The 27692-nt window shown below is 32.0% G+C and overlaps 1 protein-coding gene across 1 annotated transcript in view; it reads left to right on the forward strand.

The window, feature by feature from the left end:
- Nucleotides 1-27692, forward strand: part of LOC124369478 (Down syndrome cell adhesion molecule-like protein Dscam2) — a 187190-nt gene that overhangs the window by 70656 nt on the left and 88842 nt on the right. The window contains 8 exon segments of the mRNA XM_046827490.1: nucleotides 4013-4160; nucleotides 12342-12493; nucleotides 12626-12736; nucleotides 14453-14614; nucleotides 21642-21920; nucleotides 25268-25387; nucleotides 25627-25803; nucleotides 26461-26605. Of these exon segments, the coding sequence (XP_046683446.1) occupies nucleotides 4013-4160; nucleotides 12342-12493; nucleotides 12626-12736; nucleotides 14453-14614; nucleotides 21642-21920; nucleotides 25268-25387; nucleotides 25627-25803; nucleotides 26461-26605 (1294 nt within the window).

Consider the following 27692-nt stretch of genomic DNA (forward strand, 5'->3'; position numbering starts at 1 on the left):
AGTGTCCAAGTGTGTACTATAACGTTTTCAACCAACTTGAATACGATGTTTCGAATTAAAAACTAAGTGTATTGTTTTGTGCTTCAAAGCAGTGGCTGCTGAAAGTAACCAATTTAACGAGTTAGACCTAGACCTAGGTTCTGAGTTTAAGATCGAAACTACGTGCATTCATCCAAGAAAAGGTCTTTTTAATTTAATTGCTTTATATGAAACACCTGTAAATAGAGTTGAATGTATGACATCAGTTCGAAGAAGTTTTTTTTTCTTAACAGAATTGCGATTTGTGTGACAGATTTTACATTCTGTCAATATAATTGTATATGTGATTTTCAGGAACTTCAATGATAGGAATACGCTAATTTTTTAGGGAAAGCAGAGCTAAATCATCGATTTACGTAAAGATTCATTTTTACGGGATAAGGTAAACAAGCACCTAAGACAGTTTGTAGTGTGACAATCATGAATTACAAAGACCTCAAGTGTTACTTTCAAGTGTTACACTCTGATTGATACGCTGATCAAGTGATTTGTGATAAATCAATGATTTCAGCTTAAAAGCGAATAGGATAAAATGAAGCCAAAATAAAAATTTAAAAGATGTTATGCTGCTAACCCCGCAAGACCTGGTATAAGAAGTATCTAAAGGATGACGACATTGTGACAGTCATGAAGAAAAATCTGTATTCCCTAAATTCGTCCAGTCAACAATCTTGTGTGTTTAGGTCAAATAAAAAAGGCTAAGAAAATTAGAAGGCAAAATGGCAAAAGCGAAACTCTTTCAAAGTCAAATGAATGGTGGTTGGGGTGTTTGACTAAATTAATGATTTATTGAATAAAAAAATGTTTGATGTTAATAGGAATGTTGATTGCGTAAACAACGTGAGAAAGGCTATATTTCCCTCTTTATTTTCACTTATATTCCACTAATAATGAGTCCCTTAGGCACATTTTTTTCATATATGCTTTAATGCTGTGCTTTAATTTGACATTGCTTTTGAGCTGGTGTAAAAATCTGCAAGAATAAAATGAAAATAACGTTTACTGCAGAAAAAGCAGAGCTATATTATATCTGAGAACCAATATTAACGTCTAAAAAGATACTTGCAAAATAAACTCAAAAACTCCATTGATTTCCATTATTGTTTTATCTAAATATTATTTGGTCTCAGGTACCTAAACTTTCGTAGCAAAGAAACTATAGGTAGAGTAGACAGTGCCAACATTTAACAAAAACAATATAGCTGCCATTTAGATTCAGAGTAGTTAGGCGCGTTTCAAGTTAAAAAAAACTATCATAGCAACTTACTACAAAAACATAAGTACGAGGAATAGTAGAACCTGACGATCCAACAAATGGAGCTTAGATTTTCTCAAAGTGGATCACCACTATTTTTTTATTGTTTGCTTGTTCAAAATGTTTAATTAAAATAATACTATAGATCACTGTGTACAGAGATATGCGTAGTTTGAAATTAAAAAATATGTAAGTCTACTACATTTGGAAATAAATATTTCCAAAATATATAGACGTATATGTTTTGTTTTTAAAATTTACTTTCAATACCGAAATGTCGATTAACTCGACATTATACAAGATGTATTATACAAACATTTTTAGCACTCTTTATTGAAGAATATTAGAATTTCATTTCTTCTTGTCCATCGGCTCGCTTAATAGACAGCTGAAGTTTCCTGCTCCAAGCTTCACTTTGTCATTATGACAGTCAGTGAACTTTGTTTGAGATTTCTATTTATCGTCAACTTGTCATACAACTCTTTTCATTAATAACAGTGATTATTCAAACAGTGATTCGGAAGTCCCTAAAACCACGTTTTTCGTTTCATCTGCCTGTTTAGAGAAAAATTCTGAAATGAGACGAATTAGCCTTATGGTGGTATCCTTTTATTTATTCGCAAATTTGCATACAAACGGTTGATATTCCTTTAGATAAGGCAACAATTTTAAATAGTATCACCGAGATGGCTTAAACAAAATATTTAATCATACAGGCATGATCTCGGCGCTAGTACTTTAACTAATATATATTAAATATCAAGTAATTCAAGAACTGTATATAATAAAAAGATGGAATCGCGATTCATCGAAGTTAATCATAGGCCATTACTAAAATCCCTATCATAAATTGAACTTAATTATCATTATTTAAAAGTTCTTGTTTCAAAACAGATTTATTTTATAACGTCAAATTATTAGAAATGACCGAAACAATTCAATTTATTCAGCCATTACAATTATACTACAAAAGGGAAAGATTTAGAGTAAGCATTCATCATTCCATAACTATTACTATAGTGATACTAATATTTACGGTTGGTAGTTCACTAATCTCGATACCACTTGGTTAGAGTGTCCATGCTTAAATTTTTGCGCGTAGGAATTCTTAAGGAGAATATTCGTAGTAAATTTTACAATTAACGTATATAATTAAATGTTGTTGTTGTAGCTAACAATCGAATACTTCAAAGATAATACTAAGTAATTGAATTGGTTGATGCACCCTATATTTGCTTGATATTTAGAGTTATTCTGTGTGTACAATGCACTCGCCTTGCATGTGTGTGCAATGCCTTGTGTAATACTAGTTTAATCAAATAACACTGTGTGACTTTGTGGTTGTGGTTGACGTCTACGTTGGCGTCGCCATAGCAGTTGGTTCTGACCATATATAGAACTTTCGACCGCTGCAACCTGACTGACGTAAATGAACAGTTGCGATTTTCAAAGTTTGCTAAACCATCAAAGAAAGTATCAAATTTAGTAGCCTAGCTACGGTTATCTGTAATAATGTACTTTATTTATAAATAATACTTTTATTTTTACACACAAAAAACCCAAATACTACTAAAAATGATGTTTAACAAGAAAATAATAATATTGTTATTGAAAGAGTTGTTATACAGACGGCTATATCCCATTAGAATGAAGACGAATCACAAAACTATTGTGAAGAGTATGTGAGCAGAGTATGATTAGAGCCAACAGTTGTTTTCATTCTTTCCTATTCAATTCTTTAAGAGGGCGAGATCCTGTAAATTGCAGGAATTGTAGTTAATTGGTATTGTTGTAATTGTAATTTTTTTGTAAATGGGTTGTCTGAAAAAATACTCGTAGATGATGTCTCTATGGGAAATAAACTCACAGTAAGAAACTTCAAGAGTGTATGTCGTTTTTTTAGTTTTTATTAGACTAATTTAATTCAGTAAAAATATTGCTTTCGTACTAATAAATATGACTCATGCAGATGGTTGTACAATATCAAGTTTTGTTGAGTAATTAAAAACAAAACGTTTTTGTACTGTAATACAAATCTTTTTTCACGATTTTTTTATTAAAACCCCTTTTATTAAATTATGTTATTAAAATTATGCTCTGGAAACAAATTTATTTAAAAAATTTTTTTTAATTTTATTCTTATATTAGAGAGATTGTATGTTCTGAGAAACATTTATCTCCACAGACTTAATGAGCTAACTTGTTACGTTTCAATAAAAAAACATTTCTCAGTTTAATATTTTATGACTTTTAACTCTTTATAGTTATAATATTGCTCCATACATACGTGAATGTTATTGAAATAAAAGAAAGATATTAGATTCCCTACAAACGTCTTGATACATAATATACATACAATACATAATAATATTTGTATTATATGGTATTTTTCGTCAACGGGGAATAAAGGAAACTTAGAAATAACTATTCACATAACGAAAGCAATCAGTCTTAGTTTATTGCCATGTGGTTAAAAATATACAGCATTATTTTCAGAGTCGATATACAAACCACTAGCGGCGCCGATATCGCTGACTCACCTAAAAGTAGTGAGAATGACGTCACTTTGCATATTAGACTGTGTGGTACGTGTTTATCTATCTAATCTGTCTAGCTATCTTATGCTAAGGTCAGTTAAGTTAATATTGGCCGGCCACCTTCCACAAAACATACCATATAATACAAAATTTACCATCTTCCCTGCTTGCATGTTTACAGCCGCCCATCCTCAACTGGTGTACAAGTTCATCCAACAGACACTCCAGCCAGGACCTCCAGTCTCTTTGAAGTGTATTGCGACCGGCAACCCCACTCCCCACATCACTTGGAAACTGGATGGCCTCTCTCTTCCTTCCAACACAGACAGGTAGTAATTCTAGAAAAACCGAACCTCTTACATCTCACAGAGAAGATACTCGATACAAGTGTATTCTTTTTTTCGTGATATATTATGATACAACAAAATGGAAATTAAATGTGTCTACGTTGCTCATAAAATGTTATATTTAGGCTAGTTGTTAACTATTAAATGTGATGTTTGTTATTAGAAGGGCATCATAAACGTACTCTAAAATTGTACGTAAATAAACCTATTTTGAGACATATGGTAGGCATAAATTCGATATACTTACACTTTCCAGAAACGCTTTGACCAGTTACAAAAATCTCCGCAAACATAATTTATTTGAAACTTTTCGTAATTTTGGAGATGGATCCTTCAGGATGTAAAGGAGGAGAACGGAAAAGAGGAAGTGCCTTTCAGATATCACTGTACTTTTAAGTGATAATTTAAACCACCAGACTGTTTTCATAGTAGCATACTCCACTTTATAAAGTGTACGGTAACGTAAAAACTAGCACATTAGATATCGTTACTGAATGGATATGTGTACAAATTGTAAGACATTGGCTGTTACATTTAAAATGAAATTTTGGCTGATTTTGAGGAGCAGTAAGATGAAGGAAAGCCGTATTCCACTTCTCAAAATGATGACGAGCTCCTTAGACAATTTTTATTTATTTAGACTTATTAAAAAGTCTATAAGAGAACATATACTAACAATGTTATCTATTATTAAATTATCTCCACAATTACAAGGCACTGTGTCATTGCATCTGTATTCACTCATATTTCTAGTTGTTGCTTAATAAAAGACAAATTTGTAATCCATGAGTGGGCACATCGTGTAATAATTTATTGAAATAAGAATGTTGAAGAAATTATGGTCATTCTCCCATTCTTCTGATGGATCAGTAATCGAGTTAAGATAATGATAGTTGAACAAAATCTACATTGGTATATAAATACGACTATATAGTCGGACTGTATTGATATTACAATATATTATATAATGTATACAATATTACAACAAGAAAAGGCAGAAAATTTTAACGAAAACGAGATCTCCGGAAGATTTTTGGTTATAACCTTTTCGTGACGTACTTCAGGTTAGGTAGGTTAATTGCTCCCTTAAGATGCATATTAACTAATCTAAAATGCCCGTAGTTCAGCCAGACATGATTACAGTATTCCGCAGCAGAACAAACCAGAGAAACATCTATTGGCTTTGCATTCTCTCCCAACTCCGACCAAATGTAATATAGCATTCCTTTTGTGTTTTCAAGGCGGCTGTAACGTTTTGTGTATAACATCAAACGAGATCTTAAATTTATTATTGATCATCAAGAAACCTCGCTATTTCTACTTTCACGTAAGGCCAAATGTCAGTTAAAATTCCAACACAGTACTGTGATTAATACAAATTCAAGTCACCTCACACGTGCACACACTCTGCAATGGATTAAGATTTTATGTGTGTATATATACAGGGTGTATATTATGTCTGGAAACACCCAAATATATCCTTTAATAATTTAAATATAAATTTGAAACCTCTTACAATCGTGATAGAGATTGGGCATCTACTTTTTGGAACAATGTTTTGTTATGTCACACCAACGGGGGACGTCCTGCCGAGGGTATCGTGAATATTCTTAATGGAAGCCTATACCTTGTGATACATAATTTTAAAGGTAATAGCTTACTGAATTGAATGCCACAAACCGCATCTCAAAGGAATTATTCTATCAGAAAATAGAGCATTTTTAGTATTGAAAATTTACTGATGTTCAACAATGTAATTTTAACATGGTTCTTGCCACAAAATGTGTTACACTAATTTTTTAGCATTTTTTAAATGTTCAATTAAAATAAAATAAACAATTTATTTTTAAGCTGGTTTCATTAGTACAAATTTACCAGTTTTTATTACAATGAATAAAACTTATGAGTCACTTTCTCTGATTACTTATGAATCTGTACTTGGTGTTTTCCAGTCAGCAGGAAGGTTTAAAGAGACAAAGGTCACTAGCCTATGAGAAACATTATTGTGTTATTAATCATCTGGTCTACAGGTTTCAGTTTGTTGAGCATGGAGCTTTCACTAGACAGGTCTAAGCTTGGGAATTACAAATGGACAAAGGTCATATCATTCCTGTCGAGTTAATCAGTGTCTCTGAAGCATTGCTGTCAACAAGTTATCTAATTACAGTAGTTCAGTTTTTATTTGGCATTTTAATGGAATTGTCTGAAAGAGAACGAATTACTCTGTTGATGATGCGAGGATATGGCGATCGTCAAAGATCTTATCGGGAAGTTTGTAATTTGTTTAATGACACTTTCCCAGAAAGGAATCCCATAAGTGTTTCAACAATATCAAAAACTATTGAGCGTTTTGAAATGACAGGGAGTGTACGTAATCGGCCAAAGTCGGGTAGGATACAATCTGCAACAGATGAAGAACATGCACTAGATGTTTTGCAAACATTTATTGAAGACCCACATACATCGCTCAGAAAAGCTGCACAGCAACATGATATGCACCCTATGTCTGTGAGTAAGATTTTGAAAATTAATAAATACAAACCATTTAAAGTTCATTTAGTCCAACAGTTAAGTGAGGATGATTACGACAGAAGAGTTGAGTTTTGTGAACTTGTGATGCGCAAATGTGATGACAATAGAGATTTTCTGACCAACATACTATTTTCTGATGAGGCAACTTTTTTCCTAAATGGCAATGTTAACAGGCACAATTGCCGTTACTGGGCTAGTGAAAACCCACATTGGATTACTGAGTCCCATTCACAGCAACCACAAAAACTGAACGTATGGTGTGGAATTTTAGGTAACAAAATTGTTGGACCCTTTTTCATCAATGGAAATTTAAATGCCGAACTTTACTACAATATGCTCCAAAATGAAATAATCCCAGCTATTCAAATTGCATCAGGAGAATACTTTGATAATGTATGGTTTCAGCAGGATGGTGCTCCACCCCATTATGGGAGACAGGTAAGAGAGTATTTGGATTTAAGGTTTCCTCATAAATGGATTGGCCGAAGAGGAGAAATCGAATGGCCTCCAAGATCTCCGGATTTGTCACCAATCGATTATTTCCTATGGGGTCATTTAAAATCCAATGTTTATAGAAGAAAGCCTCATAATTTGGAAGACCTAAGAAACAGGATTATAGAGGAGATTGCTTTGATAACTGAAGAAATGTTAGGCAACTCTGTCGAATCATTTTACACAAGATTGGCTCATTGTCAAACCGTAGAAGGAACACAGTTCGAACAATTGCTTTGACACCAAATGCAGGTAAAACGTTTGTTGTAAGACTTTTCTAACAGCATACATTATTTTTTATTTGTAATAAGAAATCAATAACATAAGTATTTCCATAATTGTACTGTAATACAAACTGGCAAATTTGTGCTAATAGAACCCGCTTAAAATGAAATTTTTGTTTTATTTAATTGAACATTTAAAAAAATGCTAAAAAAATTAGTGTAACACATTTTGTGGCAAGAACCATGTTAAAATTACATTGTTGAACATCAGTAAATTTTCAATACTAAAAATGCTCTATTTTCTGATAGAATAATTCCCTTGAGATGCGGTTTGTGGCATTCAATTCAGTAAGCTATTACCTTTAAAATTATGTATCACAAGGTATAGGCTTCCATTAAGAATATTCACGATACCCTCGGCAGGACGTCCCCCGTTGGTGTGACATAACAAAACATTGTTCCAAAAAGTAGATGCCCAATCTCTATCACGATTGTAAGAGGTTTCAAATTTATATTTAAATTATTAAAGGATATATTTGGGTGTTTCCAGACATAATATACACCCTGTATATATATATAAAGCTCTAAAATCCAATATTACCATCTTAAAAAATGGGAGGACTTGATTTTATATTAACTTTAAAAATACGCAAAGACACCTACTTCGTTCCAACTGACCTATAATAGGGTTCCTTTATCAGCTTACTACTTTATATGAAAAGTATAAAGTGGTATACTGCACTGTTGAACATAAAACAGCAATAACGTATTTGCTAAGATATAAGTTTAGGAGTATGATGTAAAGAGCTGTTTATTTATAGAAGGATGGAAATTGTGTTTTAGGACTATTATGGGCCAGTTATCGGTTGCTTTTTAATTCATAAATGTGTACTAAATTTAAAATGTGAATTTTAATAGGAATGACTTGATTAAACAAGTGATAAGAACTTATGTCAATCTTAATGAGCAAGGTAGCAAATGTGTTGCATTTTTGCTATAGGTTATGTCTGTTTAGGTTCTTTTCTGGTTTTATATTAGCTAAATGGTGTATTTTGTAAGCTCTGAAAGCAGGGATGAAAATATGTTAAAAAGATAAATTAATGTTTTTATTTCTAAATTATCACATTTCCATAGCTTACTCAGTTAAATTAGTAATAATTATGTGCAAAAAAGTACGTTTATAAAGAAAATATCTGAGTATTTTCAACCCATATTCATGATAAAGTAGTCTATTTTATGAATAATTTCCATAACACTTTATAATGGCGATGCAGTGATATAATTCAGACAGATATAACATGTACCAATATAATATGAACAGAGATATTTTAAAACGAAATATTTAAAAAATGTAATAATATTAAAAAGAGACACAATTTCTATCCCATTACGTCTAGTTTACTTATACTTTATTTGTATTTGGAAGTATTTTAATATGTAAACCCATTTTATACGAATCGTAACGCTCAACATTATAAATATAATACTGTTATGTAAATGCTAAAAGACAAATTGGTAACTTTGATGGAAAATAACTTACAAATTATTCATTTATGTCTTTAAAAAGAGTGTTTTTACATAATTGGTATCTAAAAACAAAGTTACCTAAAAAGGTTTTTTAATTTGTGTATTTTTACGCGATTTCTTGCTATTAACATTTTCCTCTCATTTTCTTTTTCTTTTTCAAGGTATTTATATGTGGAATTTCTTATGTTCTCTTTGATCACAATGGTAAGGTATAAATTAATTACAGCTACCAATACCAATGGAATTAAAATTTAATACCATTATATATCCATTTCCTCTTCTTTTGTTGAAAACTTAGTCGCTGAAATGAAATAAATACTCATTAACTGATACTTATTTAAGGAGGTTAATTGTTATAAAACACTGAAACGCACATAGGATCCAATATGTAGAGAAAATAAGAGCATATTTTCTCTATATATTGAGTACCTGATAAGAACCGTTTGGTGACTACTGCCACACACAGTAGATGGAACAGTTTCTAAACATAAAAAATAGAACTGCTCAATATCGTGTATAAATTAAACTATTTTGTCGTGGGAGGGATTGTAAAGTGTTGTTAAGTCGAATTTCAATAAAGTGCAGACATGTTATATAAAATTGCGCTGGAAATTCACCGACAGTAAGTTATTGACATAATCCCAGGAGCAGATATCAGGATCTACGTCCCCTCTCCCACTCTAAAAATAATCCGAATTTACGGTTGGGTCTCTTCTCGTAACCGATTTTCAATTATACTGATTCCTAGCAAAAGAACTGGGACCAAGACCGTATTAGCTAAAGTACATTTAGGATTTCGAGCAAATAGGGTTTCTTAGCTTTAACTTCGCTCACTACAATAAGACAATTATTGCTTTACTTTAACTTATTCTTATCGACTAACGGGGGATGGAATGGAAGGAATATATAAAGAACGCAGCTAGCGAGCATACCGCAGCGCAACCAAACAACTCGTTCTGACAGTTGATTTGCATCGACAATCACTTACGATATGATCGACAGCAACACAAGCAGAGACGAAACCTGACACAACCGAGTAGAACTGACGAAGCATTTTGCAGCTCAAAAAACACACAACTCGACATGACATTATAGTCATGGTAATATTAAGATGCAATTTGGACTTAAATGACAATATAAATACGAATAACAAACTCAGGCTAATGAGGCACATCTTCATCACTTTACAGTATTTCAAATAATTTTATAGTAGCAATAAATTTAAAAAAATATGTTTTCAATTTTTTTTATTATCAGTAGAATCGTCATGATTTATACCTTTGATGAGAAGAAGATACCATAAACAACAAAAATGTACAGTATAAACCATGGCTGTAGAAAAACCCAAAACTGTGTATTAAAGTTTGTGTCAAACTTAAATTTCAAAATCATTGACGTTCTCTATAGTTTCTTGAAAGTTCTACAGTACCTTTAAATAAATTTGTGTTTTTCGATTTTTCGAATATTTCTGGGTCCAACCCAGCACTCAGCAAGTCATGAGAAACTCACAGTTTAGCGACCATTACAGACTCCGGCATGTACGGTTTATAAAAGACAAGGTGCTAAAATATGATATATGGATCGTCTCACCAAAGGTGTTAGGAGAGTTATAATCACATTAGTTACGAAAATTTGAATGGCTAGTACCTCAGCTTCTTTCTATATACATTTATATCACAGCCATGGATTGTAAATACATAGTCAATATCCTACTCCGTGTATCACTCCCTCGTTAACCTGATAGGTTATCATTAGCGCAATTTTTACGATTTTCAATATACATTATATATATATATATCATGAGAACTATGAAACTATCTAACTTTGTAAAAGTTCCCCTACTATCACTTATACCAATCATTAATCTTCAATTTCGTTCCATAAAATTGCTTCCGTAGTATATGTTTCACAAAAATTTAAATATGTGAAAATATTATGCGCGGTTGAAATAAAACGCTAATACTAGAAAAGCCATAGTCTCGTAATAAGAAACTGACTTCATCAGAACTTCTTTTTCATATTTTCTAATTTTGAACGGAAACGTATTAAATAAAACGCTTATTATGTGAAAATAGTTTCTTCTTTAGTCCGTTTGAAATAAAGCCATTTAAACTTTCCACTCAGCAAAATGAAAGTTTGACACCAAGTTATGGATTGGCATTATCAGTAAGGCGGTGCCTCAGGTGGCTCTCAGAGAAACTCTCATCTAAACCGCATTGTCCTAACTTGTATTAAGCTAATCTGTGATCATCAACCTGGGTCTGTCTCGTAATTGATAAATCAAGCTTATAACCAACATATTTGCCATGATTTAATACTCTTAATGCAGTATATTTATATAATTAATGGTACGATACAACGATACAAACTAAAATTAATTCATTATTCTTAAATCATTTTTTATTTATTTAGGATGGATAAACGTTTATTCATCTATTTTTATTGTTCGTTCATATATTAACAGTATAAAAAATGTAAGTTTAACTTTAAAACGAGAACAAAATAACCCGCTAAAAATAAATCGTTCTTCTATTGTTAATATATATATTGTTATATATATATATTAAAATTTTATTTTGAACTTACCTTTCAAATGGCATGTCACAAGATGGAGGTTGCAATTTGAAAAATGAAGGTGACCTCCTCTTCCCCCTTTGAAAAAGGAGAGGGAAATATTTTTATCCTCCAAAATATCTAAAAACTATTTTTTATGTGTATGATGAAGATTTTACATCGATATCTTAATCCGTTTGGAATATATCCAGGCGTATCAGGACTTTATTTACACCCTTTATATGTAGATATAATGGTATATTTATTCAATCTATTATATATTTATACATTATTATATATTATTTTGTACATTATTATAGGTATATATGTTGGATGCTAGATATCTAATATTACATAAATCAATATGTATTTTAATATAACAAAGACAGAAAAGTTTAAAACAGTAATATATTGTGTGTAAAAATAGAAATGATTATTATTATCTATTTATGATTAAAATGTATATTTGTGTACTACTACTTAATACTGTTTGTGTAGTACTATTTCAGTTTCTTCAAGTTTATGTTTCAGGAATGTTTAAAATTTTAAATCTTTTTGGGGACTACATTGTGTCGACAAATTTGAGGTCAACTGTAACATAATTATACAAATACTACTAGTTTTTTATACAAAAAATAAACAAAAATCTTTAGGGAATTCATATTAATATATAAAAGATTAAACTGGTTAAATTCTTGAATTTTCAGCTAGTTCAAATGCATTTGTAACAATTATGTTCTGAATACGAAATTATTCAAGAGGAGATTGTTCTGGACCACGAAATGTGTAGATATATATTTATCTCCACAGGCCACATGATAATCATTTTGCGCAGATTCCTGATAGGTCAGTACGTGACCCTACACGGAGACGTGATTAGTCACGTAAACATCAGCAACGTACAAGTAGAGGACGGTGGCATTTACCAGTGCACAGCCACCAACCGTATCGGGGAGACATCTCATTCTGCCGATATGAGGGTTTATGGTAAGCAACACTTATACTGGTCAGAATTTCGATTAATGTACCTAATTTAAATTTGTTAAGTGTATTATTAGATTTTTTTAAAGATAAATTAGGGGCTTAAACTGTGCAAACTTATTTTTTCTCCTTTTTTAGGGCCACCACATGTGAGACCCATGCCCAACGTGTCTGCGGTCGCTGGAGAACCACTGTACATCCCTTGTCCTGCAGCAGGTTACCCCATTGACTCCATCACTTGGGAAAAAGGTACTTGAAGTTATGTTATGCATACTATGTTCTCTTTTATAGCAAAATATGTATACTTAATCATTACCAAATAAAGGATCAAGCATACCTTTCTATTGAGTATGAGAGATGCATGACACTCGGTAGACTTGATTTGTGTCACTTCGATTATAGAGTAACACGAAGAATGTCTTCAGAGGCAGTGCGTATTCCTTTAAGACACACATATTATTAAATCTAAACAATGCTTAATAAGTTTGTTAATTCCTTATTTGAATAAATAAAAATATTAGTGAGAAATTTATTAGTTAATCTTTATATTTTATTTAAACATAAGATAAAGGTAAAATATAACTGGAAATAAATTCATAATTAATATCATGTAAATATTTAATCGCATTATATAATTAACGCGACCGCTTGGTATACAATTTTGAAGAGGACTTGCAAAATTCATACTCAGATTACGTGAGTAGTAAAAACTCAGTCTGGTGTAACACAATAGCCTAGACTTATATTTTGTAATCAAACGTTCTACATCTTGTAATCTAAAATACTCGGAGCATACTTAAGGTTACGTAACGTCATATTTTTATATTGAGTTTGTTACCTATCATCAAGAAGTAGTGTCTATGTATAACACGAGCTACTTTTGAAGGTTTATATCAAAATATGCACTGATATATAGAGATATTCACCCGAATTAAACCAGAAGATAGGAAGTATTGCTCGGAAAGAGCGGTTATTCAATTGCTTTTCAAATACTAATAATGGAATTACTCAAACAATAGTTTGACGATTTCATCAAGATCTGAAGCGGCCGTTGAGGCCAGTTGAGCAAGAAAAGCAAGAATTATGTTACATATTACATTTCTCAGAAAACCACTTTATCGGAAATGAAAGATACAGTTTATGTTACACAGATTTATAGTAATATTGTTGTAAAACCGCTGACATTTAATCTAAAATAAAAAAACTCATTAAGGATATTACCTCAAACGTATTTCATACTCATATGGTTATCTTTTCTGGTGATACTGTGTTTATCTCATATATAAATTATATTTTTCCTTTTGAACCTCTAGAAATAGTTCCGCTAATACTTCATAATTCTTTTTAATGGAATTATCACATGAAACTTAATTTAATGTTTTCTGAATTAACTAAAATTAAAAATTACGAAATAATTTAATATATTTTAATAATATTTAAAAAAACTACATTACGAGAATATAAAATAAAATAGATGTCTTACATAACTTAGACTATTGCACAAAAATAATTGTAGACAGCCTTCGGTAGGAGTGGAATATAGTTCTTAGAAGATTTCCTATTGTGATTATTAGATGATATTCCTTTATCACCATCCCAAGTTTAAAATTTGGGTTTAAGTTCTTTTTATAGCTATCCAACCCTAGTTTTTTGGGGAAAATATTTAATACGGGCTGTGTATACTTAAAGTTACCAGAAGCTTGTGTTTATGACCATCCCCTAAGAGAACATACAGAATTGTAAAAATATGTTTGTGCTACTTACTACTTTTACAGTTAACATGTATAAGGGTAATCGTAGTAAATTAGGATGTGTATTCTAACTGTCTATACGGTTATGGGTTATTCAAACAGACTCTTCTGAATCATTCATTTTGACAACTGTACCCTAATTTCCTGCCCTAGTGAAACGTTTGAACTTTCAACAGCAGTAATGTTTCATCTCGATTCGTGATTTTGTTCATAGATAGCAGAAAGCTTCCGGTGAACCGGCGTCAGAGGGTGTTCCCCAACGGCACGTTACTGCTAGAGAACGTACAGAGAGACCCAGACAGCGGCGAGTACCACTGTACCGCGGAGAACAAGCAAGGCCGCTCGTCCAGCCAGCAGCTGCGTCTTTCAGTTATAGGTAACTGTTACTGCGATCTAAACATTATCCACAACCTGCACATCTATTACTTAAAGCTGTTTTAGGTATATCTCTACTCTATTCGGTTTTTATGAGCAAAGCATATCATGAATTAAATATTACAAACCCTCTCAGAATGACCTATTTCCGTTATGATATACTTCATTAACATATAATTCTCAAATTTGTCTCTATTCGTGAACGGTATATTATTAAAATTAATTGCTATATCAGGTTGGCCAATTTAAATTTAAATAATATAACAATATCCAGAGCCTTAACGGTTTTAAAAATGTTGGAGACTAATTGTAAAATGTAACCGATACTGGAGTCGGATGTTTCGAGATATAGAGATATTGAACGAACGAAAGGTCATCATTCATCCCTTTAACAAGAACCGACCAATTATTCGTTAACTGAAAATTCACGTTTAGAATAGAATGGAGACTATATTGACGATAGTCATTAGTATAATTGAGTTATAGTACACCATGTGCCAGAAATGTTTGAAATCTATTACTGCATCACGTAACTATTTAAACACTGGAGAAGAGCAACTACCCGCTGAATTTCTACTTCGAGATATTACATTTAATTCCAAGCTTGAAATGTGTTGAAAACTACTAACATTTCAGCGTTGGTGTTTGATGCATAAAAGAACTAATTCCACGTAAGTGAACTGAATAAAAGAAAAGCTACCAGGTCGCTGAATTATGGAACAACCCTTGCCTCTTGCTTCTAAATTACTTTTAAAACTTATAACATCCGGCAGTTTTTGTGTTGGAAATATTTACAAAAACATTTAGCAAACATTTAAGTGGTCTAACTGTTTATTGAACATGTTTTAAGAATATACTTTGTGTGACATGTCTGTCTTTAAGTAAAGATTCATAGATGGAAATAGTTTTATCTACTAGAAAATAAAATTTTACTTTGCACATAGTTAATATTTGTTTCTAACATTGATAATTATTAATTGCATATCAAGTGTTCATATTATATTGAAACAAAAAATCACTATTGAATAATTATAGAGTATACCATGTTAGTGGCTTTAAGTAATAATAGTAGCCATTTTAATATTTTTTATAAGGTAAGATACTCAAAATGTGAATAACCATTCTTTACAAAAATAATTATCCGAAAACAGTAGTTGCTCACTTATCCGACAGCTTAGAAACAACCCGCAGAGGTTCCGAGAGCGGAAAATTTAGAAAAAAACTCTTTATGTCTTACAATAGTCGTAAAACTTAAAAGTTCCACATTGATTCCTCCGACCTTTTTCCTTCTGAACTGAAATAAAAAAATTGCCAAATCAACACAATGAATCATTTTGTGATGTAGTTATTAGTAGTAATAGAACGTGTAACAAATTAAATCTGTCCACACTGTCTAGTTATTTTAACATAAATAATTGTCTTTACTTGTCACTCATTAAAAATATTATAATATTATATTTGTATCACAAAATAATTTTTCTGATTATTTCAAGCAATGTATACTAAATAAAATAACATAAACAACATATAATATAAAATAATATTATAATTGACTGATTTTTGCGTATATTTTAGTAATATGGCCGAACCTCTTATCTTTTATACTTATTTTATAAATACAATAACTATTAATATTCACGAGTGATAATAACACAATGTACCCATTTTCTAAGTATCGGATAAATATATAAAACGTTCGAGCATTATATTACATATATGTACGTGTATAATTTGTTAATTAAATTCTTTATGGTGATTAATAGTTTCACTATTAATTTAAATTGTTTTCACAGAAGAGTAATATTATAACAATATAAACACAAAAAATATGTTTATGAATAAGAAAATATGATGTAGGCTATGTTGAAATAAAATATATAAATTAAAAGGATTAAAAAGAGCATGTTTTAAGGAACATTTTTTAGAATTAGTAATTTTAATATTACTTAATTAATTTTAATATTGAATATTACTCGCACATTCAACATAACTGAATTATTTAAAAAAGTAAAGATGACTATGGTATTTGTAGTTTGAACCCCAGAGACTAAACTAATATACATTTGCAATGAAATCTAATATACATCTACCTTTAAAGAACAAGTAAATACTTAAAAGAGAGTATGTTCAATAGTATCCTAAAAAATCTCAGATTCCGCATAAACTTTGTTACATACATCGAACAATATCCAAAGACAGTAGATATTAGATGTAGGAATATATATATATATATATATATATATATATATATATATATATATATATATATATAGATTTTTAATTATCCGTGTCATAGAAATGTGTCAGTAGTTATGTTCTGAAAATACTTCTCAATCTATATTGCAAATACACATCGCTCTCAGATTCGAGAAAGAAGAGGAGCTCATTGAGTTGACAGCCATTTTCTGTGCCTAAAGGCACGAAGCCTCAATTCAATGCTAGTTACAACTCTGAGACGTACAGTTATTTTTGCCATCTTGGACTCTACACCTTTTACTTCTTTCCGGATAAGATTACAATTCTTTTTTAATCTTCTTACATTACCTACATGTTTGTAATTTACAGTTATATAAAAGTATTATCATTCAAAGTAGAATTCTTCTAGCGAAATCTACTTTTGCAGATTTGTAGATAAAAAGAACTCGCCTTTTACGTTTTTATTTCATTATTTATCCTAATAAATGAGCCGGAAAACCTTATGCTGGCCATTGACCTGGAGTAAAATTTAAAATAATTGTGGTTTGTGAGTTAACAGTGAAATGGATATTAACTGTACATTATCAGTAAAAACGTAACCTAGAGCCCAAGGTCGCAAATGGTCTCAGCCACTTCGCTCTCATACTTGTAAATAGATGTCCTTTGGATCTTTACAAGTTTGGAATAGGGAATAAGAGTGGAAAATATTTATACATTTCGGAAGAAAACAATAATAACAAACAATTTGCATATACTTACCGACTATTAAGCACATAGAAAGTAGTTCCAACATGGCCATCTGTTAAAATATGTATTTTAATAATACAAAGTACAAACATGTCACGTTGAAAGATAGTTTATATGAGCAATACGATCATAATTATGTTAGTTTTAATACGTTCGATCAAACTAGGTATGAATAGAATGCATGTAATTAGCAAACGATACAAAGAAAAAATATTTTGTGACGAGAAAAATCTACTTTGAAATATAACCTTTGGATTACAAACCTTTTTTACAATTTAGGACAAGTTCGAAAAACCTGATTTTGTCTATGATTTAGAAGCTCTTATTGTATTTGCCAAGGTTTGTTCCTCCTCACTAATGAAGCTTTTAACAACAAACCGCTTAAGCTGTACTTACTTGAAATAACCCAACCAAAATACTGTTACAACCACGTACCTTATTTATTAAATATGCAATAAATGCATAGTTTGATTCAAATATTTTTAATAATATATGTTATATATACGTTCGAAACTGCAAATGTAGTTTACAATATAATTTCCTTTAAAATATGTCTGTGTCTTTCTTTTCGTTTTTTTGGTCAATCGATTTCTTCAATGCGTTCTTGAACATTTCCACTGACATGTCAGGAGAACATTGTAAAAATTTTGAACATTTAAAACACTTGATACTCGTAATTGAACAATAATACACAATTATTAACGGAAATTGACTAGTCGTGTCGAAATAGCAGAAAAGCATCGAGTTGTAAAACAAATGTGATACTAATTCATTTGTGGAGTTCTTTTATAGTATTATTAAAGTGGAAGAAGTCTGGATATTAAGTAATAAAAAGCTGCCTACATAAAAAGATACCAGCTGGTCCAACAAAACGAATTTCATCATATTAAGCTTAACTTCTTTGACCTGCATGTTGCTTTTGATTCAAGCAGACAACACGAGTAGGCAGTGTTGACTGAATGTGTTTGATCCATGAAGGAGTTTAAACTACACAATCTCTAAACCAATATCTTCATCGTACGGCTTTGGCGTATCACTATTTCTTGCATTCAGTAATAATTCAATTGTAATCTACTACTTGAAGTAATCAGTTTAGCCTAAATTTAAAAAATTATTTTACATCTAGATAACTCCAGCCCTGGATAACATTAATCATCAACTGAGTTTTCTGTTTGTACTAATCTAAAATATTCTTAAAATACGGTATATTTCATAAGTTATTCGTTTAGTGTCTTATTGCTTATTAAGGTGGTTTCTTACTATTTCTATTTTGTACAATATTATTGAAAGTACAATATTAATCGTAGACAATTTTTTTAATGAGTGAATAGTCAAGTGCCGAATATAAATTCTGACTGTCTGTGGCTAGTTTATATTTCTTTAATCGTATTTAATGCAAAGACTTCTTTAAAATGGAGACACGAATGAAACTCACGACTACGTTATGAAGCACTTGCGGCAGCTTATGAGGCTAGTTGCCTCATTCCCCACGTTTTTAATTTTCAAGTCTAAGAAGAAGTTAATAACAGCGGGATGGCAGGAGATCAAGCCCTGAAAATTTGTTGAGCCTTTGGTGGCATCATCGTTGCAGTGGTGATTTATGAAAACGTACACAAGGTTAAAGAATCAAGCTAATATTATGTTAGGTACTACTATTATGTAAGAATGAACCTTAATTTAAGAAGCCATATTTGTCCGTGTAATGTGTTTGTTAAATAATTTTATAGCAAACTAATAGAATTTACTGATTGTAATAAGTTATGCAATTCAATTATAAGAAAGGTTATTAAAAAGTATTTTTTTCATTTCTTGTAGTGCTATGAACATAATTACAAAATAAAAAGTAGTTTTTGTACAAGCTTTTAATTTTAAGACAGATTACTTTAAAAATAGTTGTAATTTTTCTTCTTGTGTAAAAATTAACATTTCCATTTATCTCACAAAATTACATTTCGCGCGTTCGTAATATATTAAAATATTTTATGCAGCCATATTAGTTTTTTATGCCATAAACGTCATTTAAGTAACTTTTTAACAACACCTTGAGTTTTTATTACATATAAAAAAATGTATCTAGCTTAATAAGTCTACTTCACACTCTAGCCCTCGACATGAATGTGCTAGATCTACAGTAATAAAGTAAGAAATATAAGAAGTAATGATAATATGTCGAATGTTTGCCATCGTTATATGTACAAAATGTACAACGTTTCGTAGATTGAAATCTATCCTCCTCATTACGTGAAAAAATAGTTAGTCCATTACAAAATAATGAACCAAAAAATAAGGATATACTTACTATCAATATTACTAAGGATCCGACAGTTTTCTCTCGAAATCGTGTTGTTAGTATCCCGTTTGTGCGAGACTTTATACATAAATGTCCTAGAAACTTGAAAAGTTGCAATAATTCGAGATCTGTTACAGTCAGTATCGTTAAGACTCGTTCTTTCGTACACCGTTGTGCCTATTTTTTCAGCTCATATGGAACCATTCAAATGGTTTTTTTTTTTACTTTATTGACTATAAAACGGAAAATGTGATATTGTTAAGCGAAGTCAGGACTGTAGTGGAATATCACTGCAATTATTATGGGTAGTTGGAGTGCTAGAAATTGTATTTACGAAAAATGAGACAAGAAACACAGTATGATTTGGGAACTTTTAGACACTCTCATAAACCCTCGGTAGACGATATGAGAGTATACACGCGAAAAAAAAAAATAGTCATTTAGGGATCAATTTCACATCCTAGATTTCTCACGCGTCCATAACGCAGATTTCTTATAACGTAGTTCATATAAACAAAATTTCATACTAAACAAGATGCAATTTATTTTAAATCATATCGCATATTAATGTCTAAGTTAGTCTTATATGCAAATTTCAATATAATTCTTGCTCTATAACAATAGTACTAGTATTAAATAATAACACATCAGTCAAATACAGTGTGATATAATACACTCACACTTGAATTCAGATACACAGTATCAAACATTCATTCACTCACTCATACGGTTATAGCCTTTCCCGGTTGGTTTGCTCTCTTCAGTTGTGAGATATTAATCCCTTGCAGAGTAAAAAGCCATTGAAGATAATCGGTGTTTTAACTGGGCCTTTAACTTGAGGCTGATTGTATTTGATCTCATTTGGAAGGCTGTTAATAAATAAACACCTTGCCTGTTCCTCCTCACACACCTTAGTACATTTGTTCGTACAAAAAATTAAGGTCTAATATACATTGACGAAGATCTACTTAATCGTACTAGGATTACCTTTCACATGGCTAGATAAACTTATCACTAACATTTGGACATTTAACCTGAAGTTAGAAAGTCCTCGTCATCTTTCACACAGTTTTACAGGTGCCACAAAGATGTTTGCCGTTTTCCATCACAATCACACCAAGACCGATATTATTATTAATAACGAATAAAATATTCTGGATTGTGCTCATTTCGATATTTTGTTGCATACTATCAAACTTCAAATATTGATTATGGAGTATGAAGGAAAACATGGTAAACTCGTATTAAATTGTATTTTCACATCTATTAAGCGAAAATTCGTATAAAATATTGATTAGAGTTGAAATAATGGTCTTTTATAAATAAAATACTTTTAATTGATTCTTGCCTAAGACACGTCCCAAATTTTAAATTTTGATAACTTAAATACAGCCAAAGTATTCTTTCACAAATACTTTGAATTTATTCACTGTACTTTGGGTCCTACTCCTACATAAGGTAAATAAATTATTCAGCTATTTAATGTCAATCGTGTGTTTTATTAGGTATCAGTATTTTATTAGGATCCATATTGGGAAAAAATGTTAAAATTATTCTGAGAAGAAAATTTTGATACGATTTCAAGATACTAACTCTGATATTCAGATACGACTAGAGATAAATATAGTAATACTAAAAATCGCTGACTACATTACATTGTAACAATATATATATATATATATATATATATATATATATATATATATATATATATATATATATATATAATACATATTTTTTTCTTTTTAATTACAGTTTCTTTGTGCATAAGAAAATGTCTGAGATTATGTTACAGTTCCTCCACGTATTAGCCCGTTTTCTATCCAAACGGATCTCCACGTCGGGGACAGACTGGGAGTTCAGTGCTTCGTCACCAAGGGTGATGTGCCCCTGGACATCCAGTGGCACAAGGACGGGGGACGACTGGACAGTGACGTTAGTGTCCAGCAGTACGGCCAGTTCACCAGCTCTCTGAGTATAGAGATCCTGGCACCGCGCCACGCGGGCTCCTACACCTGCGTTGCCACCAACCAGGCAGCAAGCGACTCTCACACTTCCACACTGCTCGTCAATGGTAATCCGCGAGCCGAATTCCAGCTCGCTTCGCACATCTCTCGAATTCTATTTCCTTGCTCTTCTGTTTCAGTTCCTCCTAGAATAGGGCCGTTCTCGTTCGGCGAGCTTATCGAAGGCGTGCGCACCCAGGTGCAATGTGTGATTCAAGCGGGAGATCCACCGTTGAAGCTAAAGTGGCTGAAGGACGACATCGAAATTCCTGCCGAATTAGGAATTCAGATAACGCAAGACGCATATTCGAGCACACTGGCCATCTCTCACGTTGCCCGGGAACATTCTGGCAACTATACCTGTATTGCAGCGAACGACGCTAAGTCCAGCAGAGTGACGGCAGGCCTCGTGGTCAGCGGTAATGTAGCCTGTCTCAGCTGCCACGCTCTTCGCTGGGCTGGCCCCTCCGCACTATCTCTGTCACTGTCACTGTATTGCTGTAGCACCGACACTGCTTGGGTCTGGTAAAAGCACTGTGTTATGTCCGCACTCACTCTAAGATTAGCACTGCCAGTTGGAATAAGCACACACTAAGTCACACGACATTCACAATGTTTGGATATGTATATTTGGGACGAACTGCACCGATCAGGTCTCGTGTTTATAATAATGAAGTTAAGTCAACTGTGCACACAGAAGATTTGGAACATTTAGAGCCGTAGCCAGGGAGATAATTATAAAGTTTTATAATTAGAAAGTTTACAAGCGATCAGAGAAGAAAGAACTAGTGGTCTAAGAAGCTCGTAGCACTTGCACTGCACTCACGCAAGCACTCTGCACGCTTGCGCTTGCACCTTATGCACTACTATTAATGGAAAATGCTGAATTTATTATCACACATGTGGGAAGTGATACTGCTTTGTAATATATCGGAAATTTCAATGGTAACGAAACACAAATAAAATACATGTTATATTGCATATAAAGCAGATGTTATTTACAATCACAGTTTCTTGTTACTGTCGACAGAACAATTGAGTTACCCTAAGCTAAAGTGAGACTGTATATAATTTGTGTTGGTAATATTAATTCTGAAGATTACTTTATTTCTCACACAAGTATCATTACTTTTGACAATGTTATTTTAGTTATACAAGTTTTAACATATCTTATTGATTTAAATTCTTTCAGTAGTAATAAATATGTAGTTCTCAATACGCACTGATTTAATCGTTATAATATTAGTTGGTTGGTAGAGAAAAAGGTTGAATTATAGTAAATCTACCTATAACCGAATTTTACTATATGATATTTTTACACAGGGCCAGTGTCCTGTACATTGCTTAAACTACATAAATAGCATGAAAGTAACGTACTTTAACGATGATTCTACATTTTCTATACAGAGTCATCATAACACCACTGTGCCTGAACTCTATGTGATGCACAGTGTATTTATTCCTATGTCATTATTCAAAATAAAAGTGTTTCATATATTAATATCTTGATCATCTCTGATCAGGATAAAAACACTGACACAAGACATATATAATTTATTGCTTATGTATTGTTTATTATCTATTAATGAGTACAATATGAATATGCATCTTCCACCGAATATTTATAATACTTAAAATGTAGGTAATACTACATTTCACCCTACATTTGAGTGGTTGATGCTAAATAAAATCTTTCGTTTCATTTTGTGTTTCCTGAATAAAAAAAATTATTTAGCTACAATTAACATTTCTCCAACACATTTTTACATGTAACAGTACTTTCTTTTTTTCATGTAGTACTCATAACAATTCTAAACATTAAAATCTGTTCTCACACATACAGTATATCCTTTTAGTTCGTCATATTACGTGTGGTGATAAATACTTTAATTGTGTTCTTTGTTTATTTTCAGTGGTGTAAAACGTATTTTTAGCTTTACTATACTACAGCTTTACTAGTGAGAGCTAAATCTGCCATTGTTTGTTACTATAAACGAAATTAGGAATATTATACTTAAAATGAGTTTTACTGAAATCACAGTAATGTAGGGTTAACTAAAATAAGTCCCAAAATATATTGTCCTTATTACACTTGGAATGGCCTGCAGTTACAAACTTGTACCAAATCTGGTGTGAATACATATTAACCTGCAATAGCATGTTTTATGTATACTGTAAAGAGGAATATTATGTAGCACATGTTTATACAGGGTGTTTTTGAACCATTGAACAATCTCTCAGGAATGTATTCTAGGAGTCAATAAGATTTAACAATCCAAGGAACGTGAGCCAATAAATGCCCTCTCCAAGCTACAGGACTACAAAGTTATCCAACAAAAAACATATTTTCGTTACTACTGTAATGCAATTTTTTTACTTGCATCAAAGATTTTTTATATTCAAGATTTTGGACTTAAAATTTGTAACTTCCCTTTTTAAGGTGTTTTTTTATGGTATATTTAATTCGAAAAACTTGCATTTTAATATTTCTTTAAGACCAAACCAGCCAATCGATTTCTTAATTATTTTACACCTACTACGGCACATATCTTTAACATTGGGGAAGTTGTATACTGGTAGTTCACATATCAAACATCCATTGCAAATTCCCGCTTCTACTATTGTATTGCCACGCGAGGCAGTAATAAGTTTGGCCGTAATTAGTAAAACTAGTAGTTTCATAGCAGTAACGAAAAAACTACGTTCATGGTTTAACTTTTGGGTTTTGATAAGTCTTACTTTGACCTCTATTTAAGAGAGAGATTTTAGATGGCTTGAAACACTTTGAATAACCCCTTGCACAATAAATATTGTCCGATGTCTATAAATGGCTGTTATTTTTCTCTCGTTAGTATACTATATGAATAATACCTATTTTCTAGAAGTTAAAGTATTCAGTCGTTTCAGCTGTCACATACATCAGTTTGCTTTCATACGTAATAAGCTAATCATTTACAATTAATTGGCCATAAACATACTCTTTCACACAGCTAATATCTGTATTATAATCTGACACGATCAAAGATTTCCTAATCATGCATATAAATTCAGGTTGTGTTTTATTGAAACGTTTAGAATCATTGAAGCTGGTTATTTACTGAAAAATAACAGCCAAACAAATATAATAAATGAATATATATATATATATATATATATATATATATATATACATAAATAAGACCAAAAGAATTATAAATGTAGTATTTTAGTTACCACTAATGTGGTTGAAATTGTTTATAAAATGTGTTATAGAATTTATTATTGTAAGAAATATTGGGCTTCATTTAGTAGTTATTTAAACAAAATTACAACACCGACTTTATTGATGTAATAAGTGTATGTGTTTAATATTAACATTTTTAATGAATTGTTAAAATTTTCATGAGATTTATACGCATTGCTTACCTCATTACAGTTCCTCCTAGATGGGTCCTGGAGCCAAGAGACAAGAATGTATCGAGGGACAGTTTTGCAATTTTTGACTGCCAAGCTGATGGGTTTCCAGCTCCCACACTGGTGTGGAGGAAAATTATTGGTACATTTACCTTCAATTTCTTTCATAAACACAAGCTTCAACGTCTAACTTAAACATAATGAGATAAATATAACTTCTTTGCGATCTAAAATACAATAATATCATTGAATTATTGCTTGCATATGTATGTTTTCCTCCTTGTATTTAACAATAAAATATGAAGATGGAGTAGTTATTGCCTATAACTTCTGAAAATGCTGCATAAGTCATATACTAAGTAACGCACTCGTCATTTACAGGAAGACAAACAACTGACTATCAAGATCTGACTGCTCGCTCGAGGGGTGTCCAGGTATTCCCTAATGGTACCCTGGTCATCCGCCAAGCCTTGCCTGAGCACCAAGGCCAGTATCTGTGCGAAGCAACCAACGGGATTGGAGCAGGTCTCAGTGCCACCATCATGCTGGTCGTTCACAGTTAGTACAATCTTTGATTATTCTACAATAGTATAAAAGTAGTAACTGACATAGTACTAAATAAAAATATCACTATTTCTTTGTCTGGGCAAACTTCGGCAGTACAACTATTATTCAAATTAATCACAGCATTACATTCAAGACCATCGTTAAAGGTAGATTTCTTGAGGGATTTCACGATGTTTTAGTAGTGCAGCTGAAATGTCACTTCCCAACCTTGAAACCATTTTGTTTGGACAGATCGACACTGCCAACTGATTTACTCTTAAATTAATTCATACTTGTCTTAATATAATTCATTTATACTGGCAAAAAATCAAAGGAAGTGGCATGTTCATTTTTTATTTAGATTATGAAACTATTTATAATGGCTTCGACAACTTTACATACATTGCCCACTTCTATAAAATAACATATTTTGATCGCAGTTCTCGAAACGACACGTTTTTGTTGTAATACACTATATAGAAAATCATCATATTGCTATTTGTATGTATTTCTATATCATTACTCCAGTTCAGTTCATGTATGATGGCTATTCGAACACTTAAGTACATTTGTTCAATACACTTTGTGCAATGATGTATATATAGCTCTGTCATTTTAAAAACCGATCCTTTGAAAATATAATTACTGTTTTCTGTTGTTTTATTCCAGATCCACCAGAGTTTGAGGTGAAATCTGCCCAGGCAAGTGTGCGGAGAGGTGCCAGTCAGACCCTGGAGTGCCAAGCCCAAGGTGACCAGCCCATGAGCATTACTTGGCACAGGGAAGGTCAACCTCCCGTCCAATTCAACCCTCGGTGAGATAGTTCTTCTGCACAATCTTATAAAGTGAAAAACTTCTAAACCCAAATAAAATGTTAACTGTTGTCTAAATTATAATGACAATACTTAAATAAAATTGAATTTTTGTAAGTATAAAATAAAACTTTACTGAATTTTTATTCTACGTGTGCTGAATATAAACTCAGTATTTTCATCCTTACTTCGTAGTTATCGAACTACCTTCAACCTTGATTACGAGACAAGAAACTTCCTATTATTTATGGTAATAGGACATACTGTTGTGGAGGTGGGTTTGCTATCGTACTAAGAACTATTTTACTGATTGTGGCTACGTTTAACCTTTTATCGTCTATCGTTAGCAGATTTTTTCTGAATATCGCGTCAATCGATATCGGGTCTATTTGGTACTTATCTCTCAGTTTTAAACAATAACTGCTTTACAGTAGTACGAAATTCTGAAACACTGTCGTTGTAGTGGTTGCCGTGAAAACTCATTGTAAGACTCTTTTCTCAATCCTACTGACGTAACTCAGTAACTCGTTTCCTCATTAACGGGAAAACAGACATATTAGGTTCCCCAACATAATGAAAAATTATGTAACAGAATATTTTCTAAGATATCAGTGTTTACCAATCAGATCTTTTGATGTACCTAAGTTTGTAATATTTTTGAAATCCAGCTTTAAATCACTTTACAATTCAATTTGTAATGCGTCACCTGTTCACGTTACTGTAAACCAATGAGATTACGGTTTTATAGAAAAACTACCCTTCAACTGTAACCTACTGGAACTCACTCTCGGTTTGAAAGCTACGTCTGGTATTGACTATATCAGTGTTAGGCTTTCCATCTTTGAACATGACAATTGCTGAGGCTCATATGATTCTCTCATGTTTCCCTTTCCTTCTGATATCAACAGGAGATGGCCTCGATCTCCCTTACCAGTCTTGAATATCATCACTCCGTAAATATTATCGAGCAGGTTATTACAATACATATTACAAAGTGCCAAATCAAATCGTTGCAGCGTCGCTACAAGCAGACCATCATGCGCGTCTCGGCCGGAACTGATCGGCGCGTTGTTCCTGCGAGTACAAAAT

Source organism: Homalodisca vitripennis, chromosome X (assembly GCF_021130785.1).
Source record: "Homalodisca vitripennis isolate AUS2020 chromosome X, UT_GWSS_2.1, whole genome shotgun sequence".
NCBI lineage: Eukaryota > Metazoa > Arthropoda > Insecta > Hemiptera > Cicadellidae > Homalodisca > Homalodisca vitripennis.